The 22,377-nt window shown below is 47.8% G+C and overlaps 1 protein-coding gene across 1 annotated transcript; it reads right to left on the reverse strand.

The window, feature by feature from the left end:
• Positions 1 to 236: 236 nt before the first annotated feature.
• LOC122394825 (serine proteinase stubble-like) lies at positions 237 to 9,211 on the reverse strand. Its single transcript, XM_043391966.1, has 8 exons — positions 9,130 to 9,211; positions 4,235 to 5,799; positions 3,883 to 4,145; positions 3,462 to 3,735; positions 2,038 to 2,489; positions 1,257 to 1,554; positions 741 to 866; positions 237 to 395 (listed from the first exon to the last, which is right to left on the reverse strand). Exons 1-8 carry the CDS (start codon positions 9,209 to 9,211, stop codon positions 237 to 239), a joined length of 3,219 nt encoding a protein of 1,072 aa, XP_043247901.1.
• Between the last annotated feature and the right edge of the window lie 13,166 nt (positions 9,212 to 22,377).

Raw genomic sequence — 22,377 nt, forward strand, 5'->3', positions numbered from 1 at the left:
GAATGCTTTCTATTCATCGTTCGTCGAGGAGGGTGCCCTTCCAGTTTCCTAGCTCCTCTGTCACCCTTCTTTCGGATCAAGTCAGCAACAGGTGCGTTTAAGATGCGCCCCCAGCCGCGGTAGCTATTCGTTCGAGCCACGGGGAGGATCGATTCGCAATTATTGCGTATTTGGCAGTGATTCGCATAATCTCTATCGTTGTCAGAGTATTGTATACGGTGGCGAACGAAACGGGTTCAGGTCACGTTCTTCAGTATCCAAGGAACGAACTTCGAGATCCTCGTGCACACGCCTGGCAGGTTCGCCTCGGCGCAACCGATTCCCCAGGATATGATCCCGGCCAGAAAGTAGCGGCCATCTTTACCTCTAACCTGAAGAGGACCGCCAGAGTCTCCCTATAGAAAACAAAAAGACGATCGAGTTAGAGTTAAGACTTTAAACTTATAATCTAGTCGATACTAATTATTGAGTAACAGGGGTAGGTACTACCATCTTCTGGAAATGGGTAAAATAAAAATAAGTAGGAGTTGCAGTATTATATTAGAACTCTGGAAATAGGCTATGATAGTCAATTATCATCTCACTTTATTGATCGTCATAGACTGCTTAGATTGGGAGTACTACAGTGAGGAATATAATTCAGTGTTGGATATGATTGTCAACTATCATCCCATACTATTGACTATCATTAATTTGAACTATCTTACATCATTCTAACTTGTGTCAATTTTTAGGTGTACCTGACATGAATCTTGACCTCCCGTCTCGTATCCGGCGCACAGGAATATGTCTGGTATGAATTCGTGTCTACCAGCCCTCAGGAACATTGACTTACATCTATCGTTACTCACTATAGGCACGGAAACCTGTACAGATTTAACAGCATTGTTATAGCGGTAGTGAGATCAGTAGAGAAGTTAAAACTCAAGTAACTCTTTTTTGACCATATTGTAATTGGGATATCTAAACTTCTAAAATGTTATATTTTGAAATTTCAGGTCACAAACCACTCAGGGAGCTATGTGCTCAAATCCAGAGCCACCCAAAGCGTTATAATGTAATTAATTTGCAATTTGTTAATCAACTGTCGCTTGAACCTATAAAAGCGATGGTTCTAGATCAGAGCAAGCTGTCCTCAAAGGGTCAAGAAATTAACAGCTCGTAGAAGGATCAGGCGAGGGACCCTTAAACCCCAAGGTACACCTAATCCAGGACATCTGCAGCCTGGTCAGCCGTAATTTATCGCGAGGATTTACCTCCTGCAGCACCGAGGGCAAGGTCCCACCCTCGCTGAGCCTCCCCCAGCCGGTGACAGTCGCGTTCTCGCCGATCAGTAGATCGTCCGTGGCCGGGAGACAGATGGGCGAGATGTGGGGCGCGAACGTCAACGAGCTCTCCAGCTTGACCAGCGCCAGATCGTACTCGTACGTGAAGAAATTGTACTTGGGGTGCACCACCTTCTTCGCTACGCCGCGCTCCACGTACGGCAGTCGTTCCTGAACCGACGAGAAGTCGTACTCGCCGACCCTGATCCGGATCTGCGAAGTCAGCAGGCTGGAACACGAGATCAACGACAAGCTCCTTCTGGCATCTTGATCCTGCCTGGTTGCTACGGGATTAGACGTAATTGCGGATCGAAAGAGGCGGAACCGGGGGGGCCAAGATACGCGCCGCGATACGCTATCGCGGCTGTATCCGCGCTAATTAAAAGTCATCACCAAGGGAGCCAAGGTGTGACGTAAATCACCTTGGGAGAATCTGGTTTTTAGATTCGTCGAGCCAGACTAATCCTACCCAGTACTTTGGATCACGTATCATTAGGAAACTGCAAGTACGATTCGAAGCTTAGAACTCCTGGAAGATCTTGATAGATTGGTATAAAAGGGTAACGGATCCGTTGATTGCAGAAGGGAATTTTTCTGAATCGTCTTCGATATATTTTACCTTGCTCCTGCAGTGAAACTTGAAATTCGATCCAAAGTAGCATACCGGTAAGATTAGGATTAAGGGATCCATCTTTCTTCTCTCTCTACTCACTCGTCCACGCAGTGTCCCGCCGTCGCGATCCAGTTCTCGTTCAGCACCGCTCCGCCGCAACGATGGGTGCTCGAGAAGCCGAAGAACGACGTGCGTCTAACCGACACCTGCCAAGGCCATCGACCGAACGGCGCGTCCTTGCCGCCGACGATCCTCGTTTCCGGCCGCGGAAACAGGGGCGGCACGCCGCACTGCGTGCCTTTGCTCTCGTCGGCCGCGGACACTGTCAGCACCGAGCCCGTCTTGGCGGTCGTCTCGGTGGTGGAAACGGTGGTGTCCGGTTTCGGTGTGGTCGTGGTCGTCGTCGTCGTGCTGGTCGTGGTAGTAGTGGTTGTCGTCGTGGTGGTAGTCGACGTGGTGGTCTTCTTGGTGGGTCTGGGCCTCGCGGACGTCTCGAAGTGGGATGTCGTTATGTAGTGCGCCGAACCGAGGGGCTTGTGAAACTCCGTGATCTGCGGGGGAACAGAACGCATGGAAAATGTTCGTGCCACAGTAGTCTAATCGCATAATTTTATACATTTAAGATACAGCCAAATGCAACTATGATATTTGACTTCAAACGTTTCAGGTGAACAGCGTCAGCCATGTTGCGACTAGTAGCGCCACGTGGCAACCACTAGCCCTACCAAATGGGAAATCGATTAAAATTTTGTCGAAATAAATAGAAAAATATTTATAAATCATATTAAAATCGCCCACCGAAACGAATACCAAGTATTATAGTCTGCCAAAATTGCTGGATGCCCATATTCTGTTTACTCGGTGGTACCACATTCCTCTTAACTCTGATACTTTCAGGACTGTTATTTCTTTTACGCTGATTTATTAATTTTCTAAATCGCCCGGGCCGCTGTTTCTACTTTGTAGCGCGGCGGTGTTCAATGGGCTGTGTAATCGCACCCGGGGCCCATTGGGACCTGTTCTTTGTCGCGATTAACAGTATATCCGCGGCAAAAACCGGCCCAGGATTTCTTCGGAGGCTCGGTGTTTTTCTTCTACGTACCGATAGAATCTAATAACACCACGGAGCATCGATTTCTCGATCGAGGATGTAACGCGATAAAGTTGTTCCGCGGACGGTTACCGATTCGCAGATTAGATGCCTCGAAGAAGCGTTTCGCTGGCTCTCGAATAGGGAAGAAGCTCGTCGCGATTGTGGTCAACGGCCGAGGTATTACGAATTCCTCGATCCCGGCGAGTACACGAAGCTATTTTGCAACGACGAACAATCCGAATATTCTCTTCGAACGTTATTATCGAAGCGTGAATGCAGCCGCGCGATCAAGGTATTCGAAAAATGAGGAAGCAACAAAGATATTAGAATAAAGAAAAATTAAAGTAAAAAATTCAAGGTACTTAAGTGGATAATTACGAATGTAGGTTCGGTCTGAATAGTGGTTAATGCGAAGAAACATCTGACATACTTCTTGTGGTTCCGTAGGCTTCAAACTCGGTCGCGGCGGGAATCCTTCAGGGCCGTTCTGAAGGAGACTAGGGTTGTCCGTCCAGTGCGGTTTCAAGGACGGCCTGGGCGGCGTCCAGCTGTTCTCCGACCAGAAATAAGAGCTGCCGCTCGACGGTTTAGCGGTTTCTAGGGAACTCATCGGCTTCGTGGACGAAGACGGCCTCTGTTTCGTGACGAACGCCGGCTCTGTGGTGACTTGCCAGTGAGAGGTCTGTGGTACGGATCCGGCTGCGCTAGAATGAAAGAAAAGTTTGAAGCTGTCGCCTGAAAATCCTCCTTCTTCCAACAAATACCAAGATGCCCGTATGGTTTCTACGATTAGTAGGACACCGATGACGAAAGGTAAGATCGTAAGTGAACGTAAGGACATAGTCGAATACCTGGTGGTGGATTGGCCAGTGGAGTAGGTCGGCTTGGTAGTTGTTGTCTTCATGGACGTGTACGAACTACTGGGTTTCGATACGAAATTTGGCCTCGAGTTCGTTTGGTCGTTTATCGAGACGGGCCGATAAGTGGTAGTCTTGATCGAGAAGTACGGTTTAGAGAAATCCGTGGTCGGTTTCGGCGATACTGGCTTCGTCGCCCACTGTGGGCGCTCCGTGTGAATAAAGTTCAGATTAGAGTGAGGTTCCTTGGCTGTTTCCTGGCAAGAAGCGAAGCATCGAACACCTTTAAATCTCGTTCTCAAAGAACGTCCGATCCTATAATCCTACAATAAAAAAAGATCCTTACGTTTTCTTCGAGCGAATTAACGTTTGGGTGATGCACCGACTCCTGCCCGCTGAGATCAGCGTCCTCGGTCTTCCCCTCGTCGGGTCTCGACTCGAACGGTCTTTGGTTGCTCGGCCTGTTAGGCCTGATCCCTTCGTCCTCGCCTGACGCATGCTCTTTCCCGGGCAGTCTTACCACCAACGTGTTGTGACCCGTGTCCACTTTATCCTTGAAACCCTGATGGTGACTCTGGAACCCATTGTGGGTGGTGTCCTTCTCCTTGACGACCGTGTGTTGGCTATCGTCGGGCCTGGTCTTCTGTTGGGGACTCTGACTCTCGTGATGGCTCGGTCTCTTCGTGTTTTGAACGTTGTTCTCCCAGTAGATCGTAGTGCCAGGTCTCTTTGTACTCTGGGACGCTGGTCTCTTCGTGTTCTGGGAGCCTGGTCTCTTCGTACTCTGAGTACCCTTCTCCCAAACGTCGAGGGAACCTGGTCTCTTGGTGTTCTGGGAGTCCTTGTCCCAAAGATCGCTTGGTCTCTTAGTGCTTTGGGTACGTTTGTCCCACAGATCAGAGGTACTAGGTCTCTTCGTACTCTGGTTACCCTTCTCCCATAAATCAAACGCATCTGGCTTCTTCGTGGTTTGAGTACCCTTCTCCCAGACATCAGACGTCCCTGGTCTCCTCGTACTTTGACTACCCTTCTCCCACGCATCAAATGCACCTGGGCTCTTGGTGCTCTGGGTACCCTTCTCCCAGGCAACAGAGGTACCTGGTCTCCTAGTGATTTGGCTACCCTTCTCCCAGACGTCAGAAGTACCCGGTCTTTTGGTACTCTGGTTGCCCTTCTCCCACATATCAGAGACGTCAGGTCTCTTGGTGCTTTGAGTACCCTTCTCCCAGACATCAGACGTCCCAGGTCTCCTCGTGCTCTGGCTACCCTTCTCCCAGGGAACAGGGGTGCCTGGTCTCTTGGTGCTTTGGCTACCCTTCTCCCAGACATCAGACGTCCCAGGTCTCCTCGTACTCTGATTACCCTTGTCCCACAGATCGGAGGCGCCGGGTCTCTTCGTGCTCTGGGAGCCCTTCTCCCAGAAGCTCGACGAATTCGGCACCGCCGAGGTCTGGATCCTGTCCTTGTGGTCGGTGGTTGGCTTCGAGTGCGGCCTCTTCTGTTGTGGCCTGCCGGAATCGGACGACAGAGGCTTGTGAGGTCTGCTGGACCCCCCGAAAGTGTCCAACGTCTCGGATGGACGGTGACTCGGCCTCGCTGTGCTGGTGTCCGTCACCAGGAAGCTGGACAGCGACGTCAGCGTCGGTCTGGTGGCCTCGTTGCCCAAAGCCTCCGCCAGGGTCGGTCTCAGAGGGTCGGAGGAGGACGCGTGCTGGTGGTGGTTCTGCTGATGGGGCGCGGCGATCGAGTTCGTCGTCGAATTGTGCACGCAACAGCTACCGAACATGAACGTGTCCACGCACACGCCCACGTGCGTCCCCTCCGACTTTATGCACTCCCAGACGAACATGCACGTGCCTTCCTTCGACTCCGCGCCCGGCACTCTGCAGGGTTTCGGGGTGATCTTGTAACCTGTGCAGGGCAGACAGACCGCTTTCATGGGTCGGGCTTCTTGGAGGTACTCTTAGAAGACGCGGGATCGACGTGAAACGGTTCTTGGAGGTGTTTGAAGCGGTTGATTCGAGGTTTAAAGCGTCATTTCAATCAAGTCTAGGGTTGCATTAAATGGTTAGTAGATATAAATGTCCTGTTGTGCTGGGAAACTTGCATTTGAAACGGTTGTTAGGAGTTTGAGATGGTTGATTCGAGGTTTGAAGCATGAGTTAACTCTAGTGTCTTGTTAAACTTGTGAAATAATTTGAAGGATTGTCCTGGAGGCTCGACAGGGTATTGTGTAATTTTATTTATGCTACTACTTCGAAGAAGCCTGGGGAATTCTTCCCTCAAAGATCAGATATACCTAGTCCTTTTCTACTCGAGGCAACCTTGCTCCAAAGATCAGAGATTTTCTCTGCCCTGTGAATCAGTGCAATCTTGAAGCACGCTGTGCATTCGTTCCAGCGATCATACATTTTCGCCCAGACAATGAATTGTTGCAACGTCGAACGGTTCCGCGGCTGACCCACATCCGCGGTCGCCTGGTGCGTGATAAACCGCCGTTTAAGGGCCTTCGTTGTAATTCTCTCTGTAATTAACAGCGAACCGTCCTGGGACCTGACGAGGTCGCGGGCACAACGAGGAATAATCGTTTACCGAGCACCGAACGGAGACGATCGATACTTTCGACGGTAGTCCAGGTCCGCCGCGAATGGATTTTGGTCGGATTCCTTAATTAGCGGACCGTACAGGGCCGGCCCGGTAATTGGGACGTCATTAGCGTCGCGCAGATCGAATCTGCGGGGCTCGCGGGTCTCTGGCCGGCGAAAGTGTGCGCCCGGATCGTCGGTTAGCCAGCGCGAAACGAGGGGAAAAAGGAAAAATCGCGCACGGGAAGAGTAAAAAAGGAAACTCAATCGTCGCGCGGAAGGAGCACGTAAGCCTGGGCCAGGTCGTTAACCGAGTCACCGTATGGCCACGGCAACGTAAATTACTTGCGGTTCGCGGTCTGCACCTTCACGATCTCGCTTTCTCCGTTAGAAGTATGCTCGTATCGCGTCCCAGGGCACCCGGCGTTAATTAAAGAAAAACTTTATCGGCCGGTAACGTTCGTTCGTCTTCGCGGGAACAATGGGGTTGATGGTGGGCGGCCAACCAAAGTGTGACGATTAGGGATGGAGGGTCAAGTTCACTGGAGCACTTAAAAAGTACGTCACAGATGGCTAACAAGAGAAGAATACGAACAAGACGAGCCAAGACGCTTTTTTTGGAATTATAAAGTAAAATATGACACGAATAAAAATGTATACCGGGTATTTGGCAATCGATAGTGATTTTACGTGAAAAAGTGAATCGAAAATGTAGAGTAACAATTTTTCGTTCGGGGTTCGGTTTTCGAGAAAAACAGCTTTGAAAATTTTTGGGGCACGCGCCTTCGTCGACGAAACAGACTTTGTGGTAGCATTCTGGTTCCTTCAGTAGCATTTAGATAATTCAAAATACAAACTACTTGCTACGAGCTTTTGGAAATGTCCTGGAAGAAACAATTGCATAGTTTGACTTCGTTTAAAAAGTATCAGATAATCGCTCGATCTAATTCTCACCACTTCACTCCCCCGCGCCACTGCCACGGGGATCTTATTAAACTTGTTGAACTACACATGTTCCAGGAATCAAGCGCTGTTATCTGTGTCTCTAACTATACAGAGCGTTAAAAAACACTTGTACGAACTTTGAGGTCACATAGTAAGAACGTCTGAAGTATCGGTATTTATTTTATATTTTATTTTATTAAATTGTTACGCGTATTAATTCCGAGGCTCAAACCAAACTCGTTTGGATCGAATGCTTTACAGCCGCGATAAATGTAGCCGCGCCTTTTACGAGATGTATTTAAAGTCGATGAAGCGAAACTTCGGATGGAGTTCGATTCGCGATACATCGAAATTAATCCCATCTTTAGCGACGATATCTTTTTGAAGTCGCTGAAGATGCATGAATAATCTTCTTTATGGACAACGCCAAGTGTGTCACGGCGCGTTTCTGCAGAGAAAACGGTTAATAAAAGATGACTCGTTCGCTGCATGAAAGAAGACATCTTTCTTTTTTCTTCTCAGGCACATAATGGGGAATATTAGGTACATAGTGCACGATGAAGTTGGAAAAGTGGCTACATTAAATTCTTTATCCTCCCGCTAACGGTGCAGTTAGTCGAAGAAATAGATCGTAAATTTTCGAAGTACATCGTTAATAAAATACTTCGATTTTTTGTCAAATAATTTTGCTCCTCCGATTTTTTAACAATTTGGGAAGGGTTAGCAAGGAGCAGACGTGCGTTTTCCAGCTCGTTCCTTTTCGGGACTTCCTCGAAACGAAAAGAAAGTCGCGTCTACCCCCACCCTCGATCGCTTTTCTTTTCCCACGCTCGTACGACCGACTGCACCTTGACCGAGTTCCTCTCGTCCAATTAGGCGTTACACATTTAAGAGGAACCTCCCGGGCAAGGCGAGGAAGAAAGAGAAACGCTTGGAGAAAGGGAGAGGCGGAAAAACGCTCACGAAGGGTCGAAACACGGTCGAACCGTAATGAAACCAGAACTGGCCCCCTTTTTGCCACGAACGACGAAAAAGGGAAAAAAAAGAAGAATGAAACGATAGAAAGTGATAATAAATAATGCGAGCTCGGCGCAAGATCCTCAAATAACTGTTATTTGATGCGATAAACGAGCGTCCAGGCAGAAATAACGCCCGATTTCGAATAATTCGTTGTTCCCTCGCGATCGACTAACGGGAAGTCGATCGCGTTATCCGCGATTATTCGATTTATGCATGATTAGTTGGCCTACTGCACTGGATGCATCGAGCGATTCGAATATTTCAAATTTCAGGCGCAGCCATGCAGCGATGGCCGAATTAACGACTTTTCGAATACAGAGTTAACCCAATACAACCGAAGAGGTTAGGTTTTACACGTTTCTTAAGCATGTACTTACCTATTTGTATTTTACAGTTTGTTTAATATACGTACGAATACTTTCTTAGCGGAATATAAATATTGGAGACTTTAATGCTCGAACGTTCGTAATTATATCTATACAGAGTAAGTCGATAAGTATTCCTGCGGAATATATTCTATTCCAGGTAGGTAAACGAATGCGTTGTGATTTTTCTCCGGCGTTGAAACAAACGATAAAAAGCCAGAGGCTGAGTTCATTGACCATTTTCGCGATGGAGGCGACGCGGGGAAAGAAACGCCATTAGCTATTGAAATACGCGCGCTCGAATCACCGAAAGGAGTATTACTGACTGTGACCTCGATTCACCGTGCTGAGGGACCTGGCGATGCCCGACCACCAGAGAATTGTGGCCACGTAACCGATCCACCGCATCCTGATCCCTGAAATCAGAAATGTATCCATTAATGCAGTCTTCGAGCGTGTCAACATCCAGCCTGCAATTACAACTCTCCACAGACATGCTCGCTTTTCCAAACAAAACCTTCGTGAACTGGGTCGCCACCCCTTAGAGGATCAGGGTTAACATTCTAATAAAAATTCCCTTTGACATTTTTTAAATCGTTGTTTAAAATCAGTCCCTCGCAAAAATCCAAACGATGTGCAAACGAAAGTGCAAACTAAATTATAGCTTATGTAGTTATTGTCCAAGATCAAAATTTAGCTAAAATAGAGTTTTCCCATTGAAGGGGTGCAATGATCGTATAAAAAAGGTTGAGAAACGCTGATGGATCGTCGATCCTTGTCCCCCATTTCTCCGATCTCATCGCGTTATCGGTTTGCCCGTCGAGCGGCCATCGAGGTTCACGTCACGAACGCTGGAACGATATAATCCTCGTACGACTGTCGTGCATCGACGCCGTAATCGTTCGCTGGGACATTGTTACGCGTCCAAGGTTAATCATCGAGGATCATGCAAATTGCGCGCGAGCGAGACTCTTCTAATCCCATCAGCGGAGGCACGCGTGCGTCCAGTTGTTCGTCGCGCGATGCACGGGTTGCACGACCCGCGTTCTATCGCCTTTTCCGCGCCGCCACGACTGGTCCCGGTGATTCCCCATGCACGGGTACGCGCGGCTGCGCGCGCAGATACGTTTACAGGTCTCTCCCGCTCGCCTCGCTGCGCTGCCCAGGCTTCTGTTACTAATAAGCATGCCTAATGTGGCCACGTTCCTCACGTGCCTTGATGGCGTGCCAAAGCACGAACCAGAGGTCACATTTTCCCTCTCGACGGGAGAAATGAAGCGAAACCGATCGCAGACCGTTGTCGTTCGATATTAAATCCCCGAATCGATCAACGAACGCCGTGAGTTTCCCAGTCACGGCGGCGGGACTTTCGATTCTTCAGCCGCCATATTTGTTTTTCACTCGTTCGATCGACTGGCGCTTTACGAATCGTCGCGGAGACGTACGCGGACGCTCGACGGGTTGTAATCGTTAAAATTTGTTACCAAAATTCTGATGGAACATTTTTATCGCGATTGGAGTTCGATGATAAGATTATTTCGAGAAATGCAGTCAGTAGTTTTGCGTCAGTAGTATCTAGCAGATACGAAGGTACAGCGGTGCTATTATTGGAAAGTGAATCGATCATATATTGTTAGCGACCGTTTAATTCCGTGTCACCCTAAATCGGTAAGGTTAACCACAAGCCATTCACCATGTATCAAACAGCACATACGATGGATTGTCCATTTTCTTCTGAATAGAGGGAGATGCAAAAGCCATATTTCACCAGAATTTTTATCGCAAATCAAGGCCACCGAGCAAGTTCATTTATTAGAAAGCAACCTCTTATCTATATATCCACGACGATTGGTCAATACTTGATTTCATTGGGCAGCTTTTAAGACTCTCGTCTTAAAATAAGACTTGGCTCGCCGTGCCCCCTAAATAAATTGCTCCGACTTTTTAACGAGGCTCGGTTTCTCGGCAACTATTATTGGAAAGCGGATCGATCAGGTATCGTCGTTAACCGTTTAATTCCGTGTCACCCGAAGGTATCAAGGTTAACCATAAGTCATTTAAGGTACGCCGGAGCGTTTCTCGGAACCCGGCGAACCGATTTCCCCCGACTTTCGGCAGAACGTCGAAGGAAGACGGATGTAAAGCAGTCCGACCAAAGACAGGGGGGACGAGACCTGAATGCAGTTGACTTATTGCACGGTCCGAGCCTCTTTATAAGTCGATCTCGGTGTTGTGACCCACATATCTCGTTGCTTTTTCCGGATCGAAGAATGAACAGCGAGATATAAAGGAGAATATCAACCGACGGACCGTACCTAGCCACTTATGGCTCGAGAACCGACGATGCTTTTCATTCCAACGACCAAATCGTTCCGAGGCACTTTCACTCTCGTCGTCGACGTTCGAACACCTCTCAAACGACAGTTCTATTTAATTAATCAATCGTAACAAGCCTTCCTCGACAGTCTGAGCTTATAAAGTGAGCAGAGCATACCAAAAGGGGTGAAACGAGTAGTGTAATAACTGGACTCAAAGGACAAGTCTTAACCTTGGACGGTCAGGTTCGCGATTCCAGGTCCAGACAGACGCGTTAAGGTGAAAATTGAGCCGACTGGCGTAAATTTGTGACTTTGTTCCGGCGTCCCGGCCGAGGAGCTCGTCACACCGTAACGGTTTAATGAAATGTGCGATCGCACTGGACCGTTCAGCCGTGCCTTTGTACTAGAAACCTTTCACGGGATTCACAATTTTTGCGCCCGCCTCTTATGAGTCCCCCTGGCGCGGTAACCTGAATTCAATGCGGCGTAATATCGCGCCGTCGAGAGGTCAGTACTTCTAGCTCGCAGCAGAGCTCGTGGCTATCTTTGAATCTCTTCGTCTCTTGGAAGGTGGAGCCTGTAGACTTTTAATTAAGTCGGCGTCGAGGTAATGAATACCAACGTGCCCCGTTCGTTCGAGAATTATTAACCCACTGGCTGGTAAACCGGGGTCAACGCGTCCTGGGCTGGTGTCTGCCAACGCGTCTGCCAATTTCGGGCCGAACTAGTTCATCACCCTAAATATCGACGGATCGTGCGCATCTTTGGACCCGAACTCCGCGAAATCCAAACGTTTGAAAGTTTGCGGAGACGTCAGCCTCCACTCTTCCCTTCCGTGCACGTCAAAGAAAGTTGGTAATTTCTCATTAGACGTAATGGTGACTTCGGGGCATCGCAAGATTTATTATAGTCTAACGATCCAATAATGCATCTTAACGTCAAAGCATTGGAAGGATAAAATTTATGCACAAGATGTATTCCAAACAAGGCTTATGGATGTTCTTATTGCAAAGTATGGCTTCCACGGAGCTTGTTCCTCGCGTCGACTGAGATACGAAGAGAAAATTGGATCCTGAATTCGATTCCGATGAGGGAAAACTTCGTCCATACTTCGTAGATCGAAAACGGGTCGTCGTGAACGGAATAGGCGTCGTAAAACGAACGCCAATGGAATGACACCGAAACGATCTGCTGTGCTCGCTTTAAATATCGTTCCGTTATTGATCGGGCAGCGTACGAGCGTGATAAATACCAAACATTACGCGTGCCCGGCGGGCCTCGGGGTTGCCGATTAAAAATCGTCAACTTTCTATTGGAAACGTCGATCCCGTCGATGAGGAGGGAGAAAAAAAGACTCGTATGAATGGATGAGCGATGGCGCGCTCGCCGGAACGGAAGAATAGAGAGGATAAGGAAAGGTGAAACGAAAACCGAAGAGAGGAGAAAGGGGGCTCGCGTAAACGGCGAGCATCGCCTTTACGACGGGTCATCAGCGACTATTATGCAAATAAAAGAAACGCAACGGCAGTAAAACCGCGAGATATCGTTTAGCCGCTAGACTCTGGCGCTTTATCGCGGACAGCTGTTCCTTTTTCCGCGTGTTCCGCGAAACGGCCGCGCGAGACGCAGAACGCCACGCACCAACGCTTTGCACCGGTGTTTCGAGCATTTCGGAGACAGAAACTGTAGTAGAAGGAACTACCCGGATAACTGAAACGATTTTTCTCCGGGCTAGTCAAACCATTGAACGATTTGAGAACTAATATGATTGATATCGTCTTAGGTTTTAGCAAGCGTTCTATCATATAAGATTTCATTCACTAGTGAATAGTAGAAATTTTTGTCATTGTATCTTCCTGAAATTGTTACGGGTGTATTACTGAGGCTCCCTCGATGAAAATGAGTACAAACACGACCCCATTCAGACAATTTTTAATTTTACGTAATCTCAAATTGTTGAAAAACGATTCGAAAAAAGTAAAATTAAAAATGGTCCGAATTAGGCCGTGTTTGTATTCGTTTTAATCGGGAGATCCTCATCAATCTATTGGTAGTACTTCCACGAAGATATTGTTATTCACATTACCTAATAATTGTTATGTAACAATTCAAGAAACCCCTGAACTCTGTATAATCTAGTTCGAATAGGTAGTCAGGCCTTATGTATTTGATCCTAGAACTCAGTAGTAGTAGCCTCTTCGAAGTTTTCGAACCTGTGATAGACATTGTGCGTTCTTCCCTTTGGTCCACATTTTCTATCCAGAATTAATCAAAGAATATTCTCTTATAATGTCGACCATTGTGTCCAAGAATGCTAAACATCAACTGTTATATCCAGCCACCTGACAGCTTCTATTGAATCCGGCTCGCAGCAGCGGAAGGGCTGTGAAAGGACTCGAAGAATCGATTCCTCGTCTCGTCGGGGGACCAAAGGATTCGCTGTCACGGTGATGACACTTTTATCGTCCCGGGGAACAGGGTCGGGGAATCGGATATCGGCTTTACTTCGTTCCGTCGCGAACAGCCAGCGTCTCCTGTCTCTCGTTGAAATACGGGGCTCGATAAAAACCGTCCGGCCGAACAAAAACCGCGCGAAACATCCACGGGATTTCCTTGCTCGGAAATCGGTGCCAACGCGACAAATTGCCCAAAAAAACGACCCAGAAAGCCCAATAGTCCGCTTCAATGACCCGGTATGCGGGACCAGAATTCGGCGACACAAAGTTTCCGGCGATCTTTCTTCCGCTGTCGCACCTGCTTGTCAATTGCATAATGTTCTGTACGCTCTATCGTTCCAACTATCGATTAATCTATCCACCTATCCCCGTGTAGGCTCGTATACTTATCCACCTATCCTCATACACACCTGTATACTTACCCACCTATCCATCTATCCACCTGTCCACCTATCCATCCATCTACCTGTCCACTTACACACCCGTCCAGCTAACCAACAATTCACCTAGTCAACAATCGCCACCCACTTATCTCCAACGATTGGAACACACGTCAGAGTGCCATAACCGAGCAACCGAGCGGATCGCAGCCTTTCGATCACCGTGTTCCGTGTGGCGTCTGCCGATCGGAAAAATTACACGTGGTCCGAAAACAACGGGGCGCGATCCACAATTATCAATCGCGAACCAGGCCGCGAGCGTTCGCGCCGATCGGGGTAGAATTACGAGACAACGTTACGATGACCCCTCCCCGATAATTTATTGCCTCCGATCGCAAGGCTCGCGCGTGGGTGGCCGTGTACCGAACCTTGCAATCAGGTTGCCCGATCCGAGCCGACTCGGTAACGCCTCCAAGTACGCGAGGTCACGCGACCAAGGGGCCTCCGAGCATCGGTTCCGTCCCGAGGATGGTTCCTGTTTGCAGGAGAAAATGCACGCGAGCCACCTCTTCCTTCCACTTAGCGGCGGAGCCGCGCCACTGGAAGTCACTACCGGAGGGGACACGATCATCCTAGCGCTCCGGAGTGGTACGCAAACAGCAATTTCGTATCCGGAAGTCGGGGCTGCAGGCGAGTTTGCCCGGCGAAGTGATTCGTTCCGAGACTGAACGACCCTCCGTTGCCTCCACCGCGTCGTTCAATCGCTGATAGATCATGGATGATCGATGGGGTGCAAGTGACCACGAGGGAAGGCTGCAATCTGCCAGACATCGATTTCGAACTTAACATAAGTGGTGTAACCTGAGATCCACGACTCCTATCGTTCCATCATTTTGTTTTGAAGAAGGTAAACAGCCCTTGCGTTGCATTAGAGTCACCCATTTGGTCAATTCAAATCTCCACAAGAGCTTTCAAGCGACTGAGGTTGTTGGGACCATCTAGGCCATCAGATGGTGGAGAAACCAAAAGTACTCGAAAAATACAAATTGAATCCTGGAGGTGGAGGAATATTCTTTCATCAAAGAGTAATTGAACAACAAGGAGACCCGACTTCTGACAACTTTTGAGAAGTCTGAGACGCTGCGTCCAGGAAGCAATTTTCCAAGTCTGTTTCCATCAGAGGAAGGATTCTTTGGTAACATATCCGAAGGCATATACACGCGTATCTTGCGGAGAGAAAGTTTCCGACAGCGGGTGAACCATGTAACCGAAAGGGGAGGGACTCGAAACACAATCGCGAGCATCGATATTGTTCTTGTTTCCGAGGATAGGAACGCACGTTAACCTTTCAGCGACCTCCTACCTTTTCTTTCCTTTCACCCGTGCCTTCCATAGAGCACGTCCCCGCCAGGCGCTTTCTCGGCGGAATTTCGATTTCAATTTTTCTTTGGCGCGCTTATCAATCGAAAACGAAAGCTTTCAGACACGGAACTGGCTTCCATCGAGCTTCTTACGTAACCCGACAAGCACGTACCGGGTGTCCCGAGCAAAGCACGCTTCCTTACTACGATTTTCCGGGTTGAGAATTTCTTTTTCTTGGGCATTATATAGTCAACGATATTTCAAGTAAAAAGTTTTCGATGTTGTACTTAACATTGACATACTTAAATGCAATGACCTTTAACACCAGAATTTGGAATCTAAGATCATCGAGCTTCCAGTTTTCCGTAAGGACACGCGGTAGAATGAAATTTGAATTTTTATGGGAGCACGTTCGTCTTCGTATTCCTATCCAAGCAGTTTACGACGTTGATATTTCACTCTCCGTAAGACCAAATAGATTTTATGGAAATTCTATCGAACCCACACTTTTTCACTCGACCGAGTGTCTTCGTCCGCCATTGCAGCGCAGCTTCTATAGTTTTGGGTGCAATTGCGCCCGGGAGTAGCAACGCGTGACGTCTCAATGCGCGCAAGAATCTCCGAGGAGGGGGAAAAAGGCGAACGGAATGGCGTGTAAAGAGGAAAAGCAAAACGATCGAGGCGAAGCTGCGGACGAAGAGGAACAAGCGAGGAATAGAGGTGCGTGCGTGTCCCTCGCGGTTGCTGAGGAACTGGGCCGTGATCTCGTGTTACTCGTCTCCCGCATGGCGCACGAGCGCCCGCAAAAACTGACACATATTTCAGGGCAACGAGGAACGAGAACTCGGTTGACCGCGAGCACGCGGAACATATCCGGCGGACGGTTTTCGCGACCTAACCCAGACCTAAACTGCGGTCGTCGTAGACGTCAAACAGCCATAACCGAGAATTAACACAAGCCTAGCAGCGATCCAAACCGGGTCTACCATGGTCGTTCTACACGCACCAACGGGGGCCCAATACTGCTGTAACGCAGACACAACTGGGTGTTCACTTGGACTCAACTGTGGGCCCAAAATAGATCAAGAATAATAAGACTTAATGCAAGAATATTGTACACTCAACATAAGCACAGTTGTAATCGAACAGAACCCAAAGTAGACCAAGAATAAGATTTAATGGAGGCTTAGTTTATACTCAACATAGTCCTGACATAGTTGTAGTCAAGCAATGACTCAAAATAGATCAAGAATAAGATTCAATGGAGACATATTTTAGACTCAACATAACCCTGTCACAGTTCTAGCCAAATAATGAAATAGAATAAGATTTAATGAAGGCCTCAACATAGTCCTGACACTCAGTTGTAGTCAAGAATTGACCTAATATAAATCAAAAATAAAATTTAAGGGAGGTCTATTTGAGACTCAATATAGTCTTGACACAGTTGTAGTCAAGCAATAACTCAAAATAGATCAAGAATAAGATTCAATGGAGATCTATTTTGGACTCAACATAGTCCCTGTCAGAGTTGTAATCAAGCAATGCTACAGACCTATCTATCATAGACATAATTATGCCACGTGGAATTATGGAGGACTATGGTTCCTTCGAAGTCGATGTCCTAGAATTTGGACCAAGGTTGACGAACTCGCCAAATTCTGGGCATGGTAAGAGGACGCAGGTAGAAAAATAAAATGGTCGATCGTCCTAGCGCTGGTCGCTTGGGGATACATACCTCAAGGATACACGGTCGATCGGCCTGGACCGTGACCGTTAAGCGTCCAGCGGCGAGAAAGAAACTACTGCTCTACCCTACATGCCTCGAATAGTGTTCCGATCGGTGGCCTCTCTGGGGCAAGGTCAAGAAGCAAAGAGTATAAAACTGTCGCTGACTGGTGTTCCCCGTGCGGTCAGACACGCGCGACGACCTACTGATCGCGGATTTTAAGCTTGCTCCGTTATCCTCGACCTCTCCATTACCGGGTAGTTGCATTTCCTTTCGACTCACAGCCACTTCCAATATCTTCATTCACCTTTTGGGCAATTGGAGAAATAGAATCGACGATCATATCCATTTCTAGTCCGTAATAATCGAACGAAAGGATTAGCAATAGTCGCAAAAAGAGGAGACACTCTACCAAACAAATTTGGGGATAATATTTTGATCCTCCTCAATAGTAGATACAAATTTTTACATCCTCCTCCTGCTCGTGCTAGTAATTTATTTAATTACAATCATCTTTCTGACCATAAGTGTATCCTACTTTTTGTGATGTGCTCAACTCCTATTTGTGGAAGGTCCAAGTCAAGTATATCTGGTTCAAACCTACATTACTCCACTATGAACAGGGCATTTTTATTAATCTCTTAAAAACATTATTTGCATCCCGACGTCCTTTGCTTTGGTCTATAAACGTCAATCGGTTGGGAATCCTCTTCGAGGCGACAGTGCGCGTCTCGAGGGTGAGTTTCGAACGAAACGAAAAGTGCTTCGCGTCCGGTCGACGAGCACGTGCGCGGTGATTTCGATGACAGTTCGTGGAAACTGTTGGAGGGCCCCCCGAAGCAAGATGGCGGCGGTAATACTGGAAACCCCGGGGACGAGAAATCGCGGCGCGGATGCACTTGGCCGTTGTGTTTATACTTTCTGCAACGGCGATAGTAAACGTCGGGCGCAGGCAAGCCTCCATTAACATTCATAGTCGCGACGAGGTTTCATAATGCTCGCGGGTCTCTGGTCTTCGGTGACTTCCTAAACACGTGCCGGGATCTCTACGTGACGGGGTTCGCTGAGTGCTCCGGAGGCCTAGCGTTAGCCCATTAAAATTTATGCTCGCGCATTTTCGGCCCGTCCGACGAACGTAAATAAATAGAAACAGAGGAATCCTACGACATGTCGATCGTGCGGCTCCCGGTACGCCTTCGGGAGACGATATTTCTCCTGGCGGTTCTTTCCAGCAAATAGCAGCCTTCGGGGAAGGAGAATCGTAGTTTGAATGATTGAACGCCGAGTAAATACTTCAGGAACGAATTTTGTCTAAGAGTCGACTTCCCTCTTACATGGTTGTTGGTTTCCTCTTCGATGCAAAATGTTGGGTTACGGGCAGAGGGATTTTTATCCCTCCTTATAGCGTTAATGGGAGATTGATAGATCAATCTTATGTCAATTTCTTGAGTAATAAAAATATTTAAAACTTGCGTAGGATGTCGTGATTTATGACAGTTTAACCGATGGACAGGTCCTGTGGGACATACAGTGTTAAACAAAACACAATCCACGAGCATGTTTACTGAATAATGGTACATGATTAATTCTGAAAGATTACAAATGACGTGTCACTGAGGATTACAAATGTAACTCATGATGACTTAATGAAATTGTTAAAGTAACCAAGAAGTAATCAGTAACCATATAATTTAAAAAAATTCTTATCTAGATAAGAATTTCTCTTTACCAATCACCCAGTCTCGCCCGCCACCGACTCAGTTCCGCCAACCGCTTAAAAATGACCCCCGTAACGATACAATTTCACCAGAATGGCGGCTCGTTCGTTCATTTGCGACACGAACGCCTCTGCAACTCGTCGTTGCAGGTTCGTCGATCGAGCCAAGGCTGTCGTAAAGTCGTCTCTCAATCACGGGTTAATTAATTTGACGACCGCGTCACGAGACACCTATGAGTTTGCTCGGTGTCAGCCATCGCTAATTACAGTCTACCGTGGATTATTGGCCGTTAAATAATGGCGTTGTACGGCCAGTTAAAGCGAGTTCGTGAGCGACAATTTAGTCTTGGATCCTCATCGGGACGCAGCGAGAAGTATGGAAGTATTAACGACGCGAATTAACCTGTCAATTTATTATCAAGCGTCAGTTTTACGAGAATCATCGAGAGACGCATTGTCGCGTAACAATCGCAGCTCTAACTAGGGTCGAATTTTAATTCGAGCCTCTAAACGACTCTCGTTCGCCACGAGAATCAGCCCTTCGTTCGGGTTAAATTTATCGCGGAGCCTCGAAACGTCGCTGTTCCCATTTGCGGCCGGGGGCCAGTTAATTGGTCGGTTAGTAGGTTAATTGACGCGTTCTTTTCTCTTAATCACTGTCGTATCACCGCGAGAATAAAGAGGTTAAGTTGCGGTTGCCCCACGAAATCTGACCTCGTCGACCGCTGACACAATAGAAAGGCGCGTCCAGGCTTTCTGCGGCGCTTTGCACCGCGGTCATCGGTAATCCCCGACACCTGAGGACAATGTCGATGGCTCGAATGACCTCGATGACAATGAGGCGCAGAGAAAAACGGCCAGGAAATTTTTGCTTCCGATAATTATTCTCTTTGAACGCTTTTGTTCGTCCGTAAAGTTGGACTCTCACATTCGAATGAAAATCGAGGTTATGTTTCACCAGCATTCGTCTGGTGCAATCTGTTATTTATCTTTGGAACACTTCATTAGTATGGGAGTGGTACTTTTTAATTTCCACTCGTTTGATTCGTACGAGGGACAATGGAGGATTGTTTCTTCCTCCGTTAGGTGTTTCTCCCGCCATGTTTGCGCGAAATCATCAGTTTCCGAGTTCGCGGATTATCTCCTACGGGCACTCGATTCCGTGGTAATTTAATTTATGTCTTTCCTGGCGCGTTCAGCAGACTATGAGCAACGTTGCGCCGCTCTAACAAGCGGGCGTAGCGGAGCTTGCAGGAAATGGAGGATGATTAAGGGGAGCAGACGAAGAAGAAGAAGCGGCCGAGTTCGTCAGCTTGGAATTTGGTTGTTACCGGTGCTATGGGAAAGAGGCTTTCGAGTGTGCCGCCGCTAACGATTCCTCGTTGCTGCGTATAGTCGATTCTCACGGTGTTGCTTCGGTCTTGTCGTCGCCTCGACGGCCGCTGTCACGCATACGTGACTTCGCCATCGCCTATCGACCGGTTGTCACTTGCTTTATTCTACCATCATTAACGAAATATTTGCAAAGGGAATTGAAAAGACGTAGATTTTGCATGACTCGCGTCTCTAGGGACACAGGGGGGTTTGGAAAGACGGTATGAGGAATCGTCGAGTTCAATGCTTCTTGCGGTCGAGAAGGATATCGCCTCGATTCGCGACAACGGTACGCGTCTGGAAGTACGCGGAGTCCGGTTAATCGACTTGGAGGGTGCGAATACCGAGCGAATTGGAGCGAGTCGTAATTGCTCGACGGTTTTTGCGCGATTTATGTCTGTTAATAGACTTTTCGCGTATTTATAAGCCGTCGGTGGCTGTCCGCGCGGAGTCCAGGATCGTCCGGCTATTCGTTTCGGGTTGGAATCGAGCGAGTACGCGAGCCGCACCGTTGATGTACAGTTAGTCATCGGGAGGAGGCGGTGAGAGAAGCAGCCCGTTCGCGGCGCGACGCTCGCCGGGCGTTATCTGTTAACGCTGGACAGCCATCGGGCCCGAATCGAACGATAAATCGTCGATTATCGTGGAAAAGCCAACGGCGGGCAACCGCTAATTCGATCGCCGTTGGACAGACACGGTCCGTTGCCAGCAACAATTAAAATTCTTGCGGCGGCAACCGATATCGAACATCTTGGTTCGTCATTCACGGTCCTACAGTCCTCTTTGGCATCGATTAAGCGCAGAATGAACGTCCATTAATTCTATTCATAGCGAACCGCGGCGACCAGTTTCCTCGTACACGCTCCGACCCGCACACGAACGAGTCGCGCGCATTAAGCACCGACGGCTGACTATCTGTGTACCTCGCATGGCTGATACCAGATAACACGCCCGGCTAATAAACTGTTTCGCGATCTTTGACCCGCGAACTTGCCGTTAAGCGACCTTCGAACGCGAAACGATCGATTCCAGCGACAATTTTTACGTTATCGCGCATTCGCGGGTTGAGATCCTACGGATTTTTACGCTGGAAGGTGATCGCGAGTCAAGCATACGCTGAGAAGTTGATTTATGCTTCGAACGCAAAACGGTCGATTCCGGCGACAATTTTTAGATTATGACGCATTGGCGAGAAGAGGTACTAGGGATTTTTATGTCCAGAGGTGCTGGGAAGTCAAGCACACGCGGAAATATTTATATTCTGGTAGGAAGTTGATTTGTGACTCCGTTGCACCACTTTCGAATGCGAGTCGATCGATATCGGTGACAATTTTTAAGTTATGATAGTTTGTAATATATTAATTTTGTTTCTATTAATAGAAAATGTAACGAACCGAAAGTTCTACGAAGAATTTTGTTTTCAATTACCGAGTTGACGGAACGAAACGTGAAAATAATTGTCGAGTGCGAGAGGTTAAGATTGACGCAAAAACAGTGGCGTTCGCTGAAATTTCAGGACGCTGTTTGCGTGCGATGGTGATGCCTCATTAACGACGCCGCGCGCGGACGTTTTATTGGCCAATAAATTCCAGGCGGCCCGATAGGAGGCACAGGCGTCGCGGCAGGTGGATGCCCCGGTGCAAACTGGGACGAAATGTATTAATTTCTAGACATGCAATTATTTCTGCAACGAATGGACCGAAAAACTTCAATCTTGGCGCGACATAAACTGTATTAAATTTTCAGAAATCTAGCTAAAGGGGATTGGGAAATAACACAGAGGTTCACGTTCAAGATGGCGTTGATTTTAACGAAGAAACTTATAAAAAAGAGTCCCTCCACTCCAGAAAAATTGATTTATGTGACTCGTAACAAGTCAAACTTTGACTCCCACGTCATCCATACATGGGTGACAGGATTTTTTACTATGGAACTAAAACAATGATATTCTCAGTTACGAAAATAGTTCTAAGACAAGTTTTAAGTTATGTAGTTTACAATTGTCTAAAATCAAAGTTTTGGTCCCGTAAAAAATTGTATAGTTTTGGTCTGGAAGCAACTTTACAGTGGTGTTACAAGATTAAAATAGAATTACAGTTTCAAATACTGGATTCGTTCATGTTAGAAGCAAACGCACCAAATTTCAGGTGTTTCGGTCAGTTCGCTGGGGGATTGAAGTGGTTATGGTGGTCCGTGGCGTGGTTTTTGCCGCGCTAGGCGCGAAATCGAGCCGTCCGG

The sequence above is a fragment of the Colletes gigas genome, unplaced genomic scaffold, assembly GCF_013123115.1.
Source record: "Colletes gigas isolate AHSC1104 unplaced genomic scaffold, ASM1312311v1 Colletes_gigas_Sc00004, whole genome shotgun sequence".
NCBI lineage: Eukaryota > Metazoa > Arthropoda > Insecta > Hymenoptera > Colletidae > Colletes > Colletes gigas.

Bases quoted from the DNA above. Each gene is read 5' to 3' on its own strand.
- LOC122394825 (XM_043391966.1), bottom strand. From the start codon at position 9,211: ATGCGGTGGATCGGTTACGTGGCCACAATTCTCTGGTGGTCGGGCATC. The intron at 3,736-3,882 runs GTATTCGACTAT...CTTTCATTCTAG, and splicing joins ACTGGCCAATCCACCACCAG to CGCAGCCGGATCCGTACCAC. The intron at 2,490-3,461 runs GTATGTCAGATG...GTTCCCCCGCAG, and splicing joins AGCCTACGGAACCACAAGAA to ATCACGGAGTTTCACAAGCC.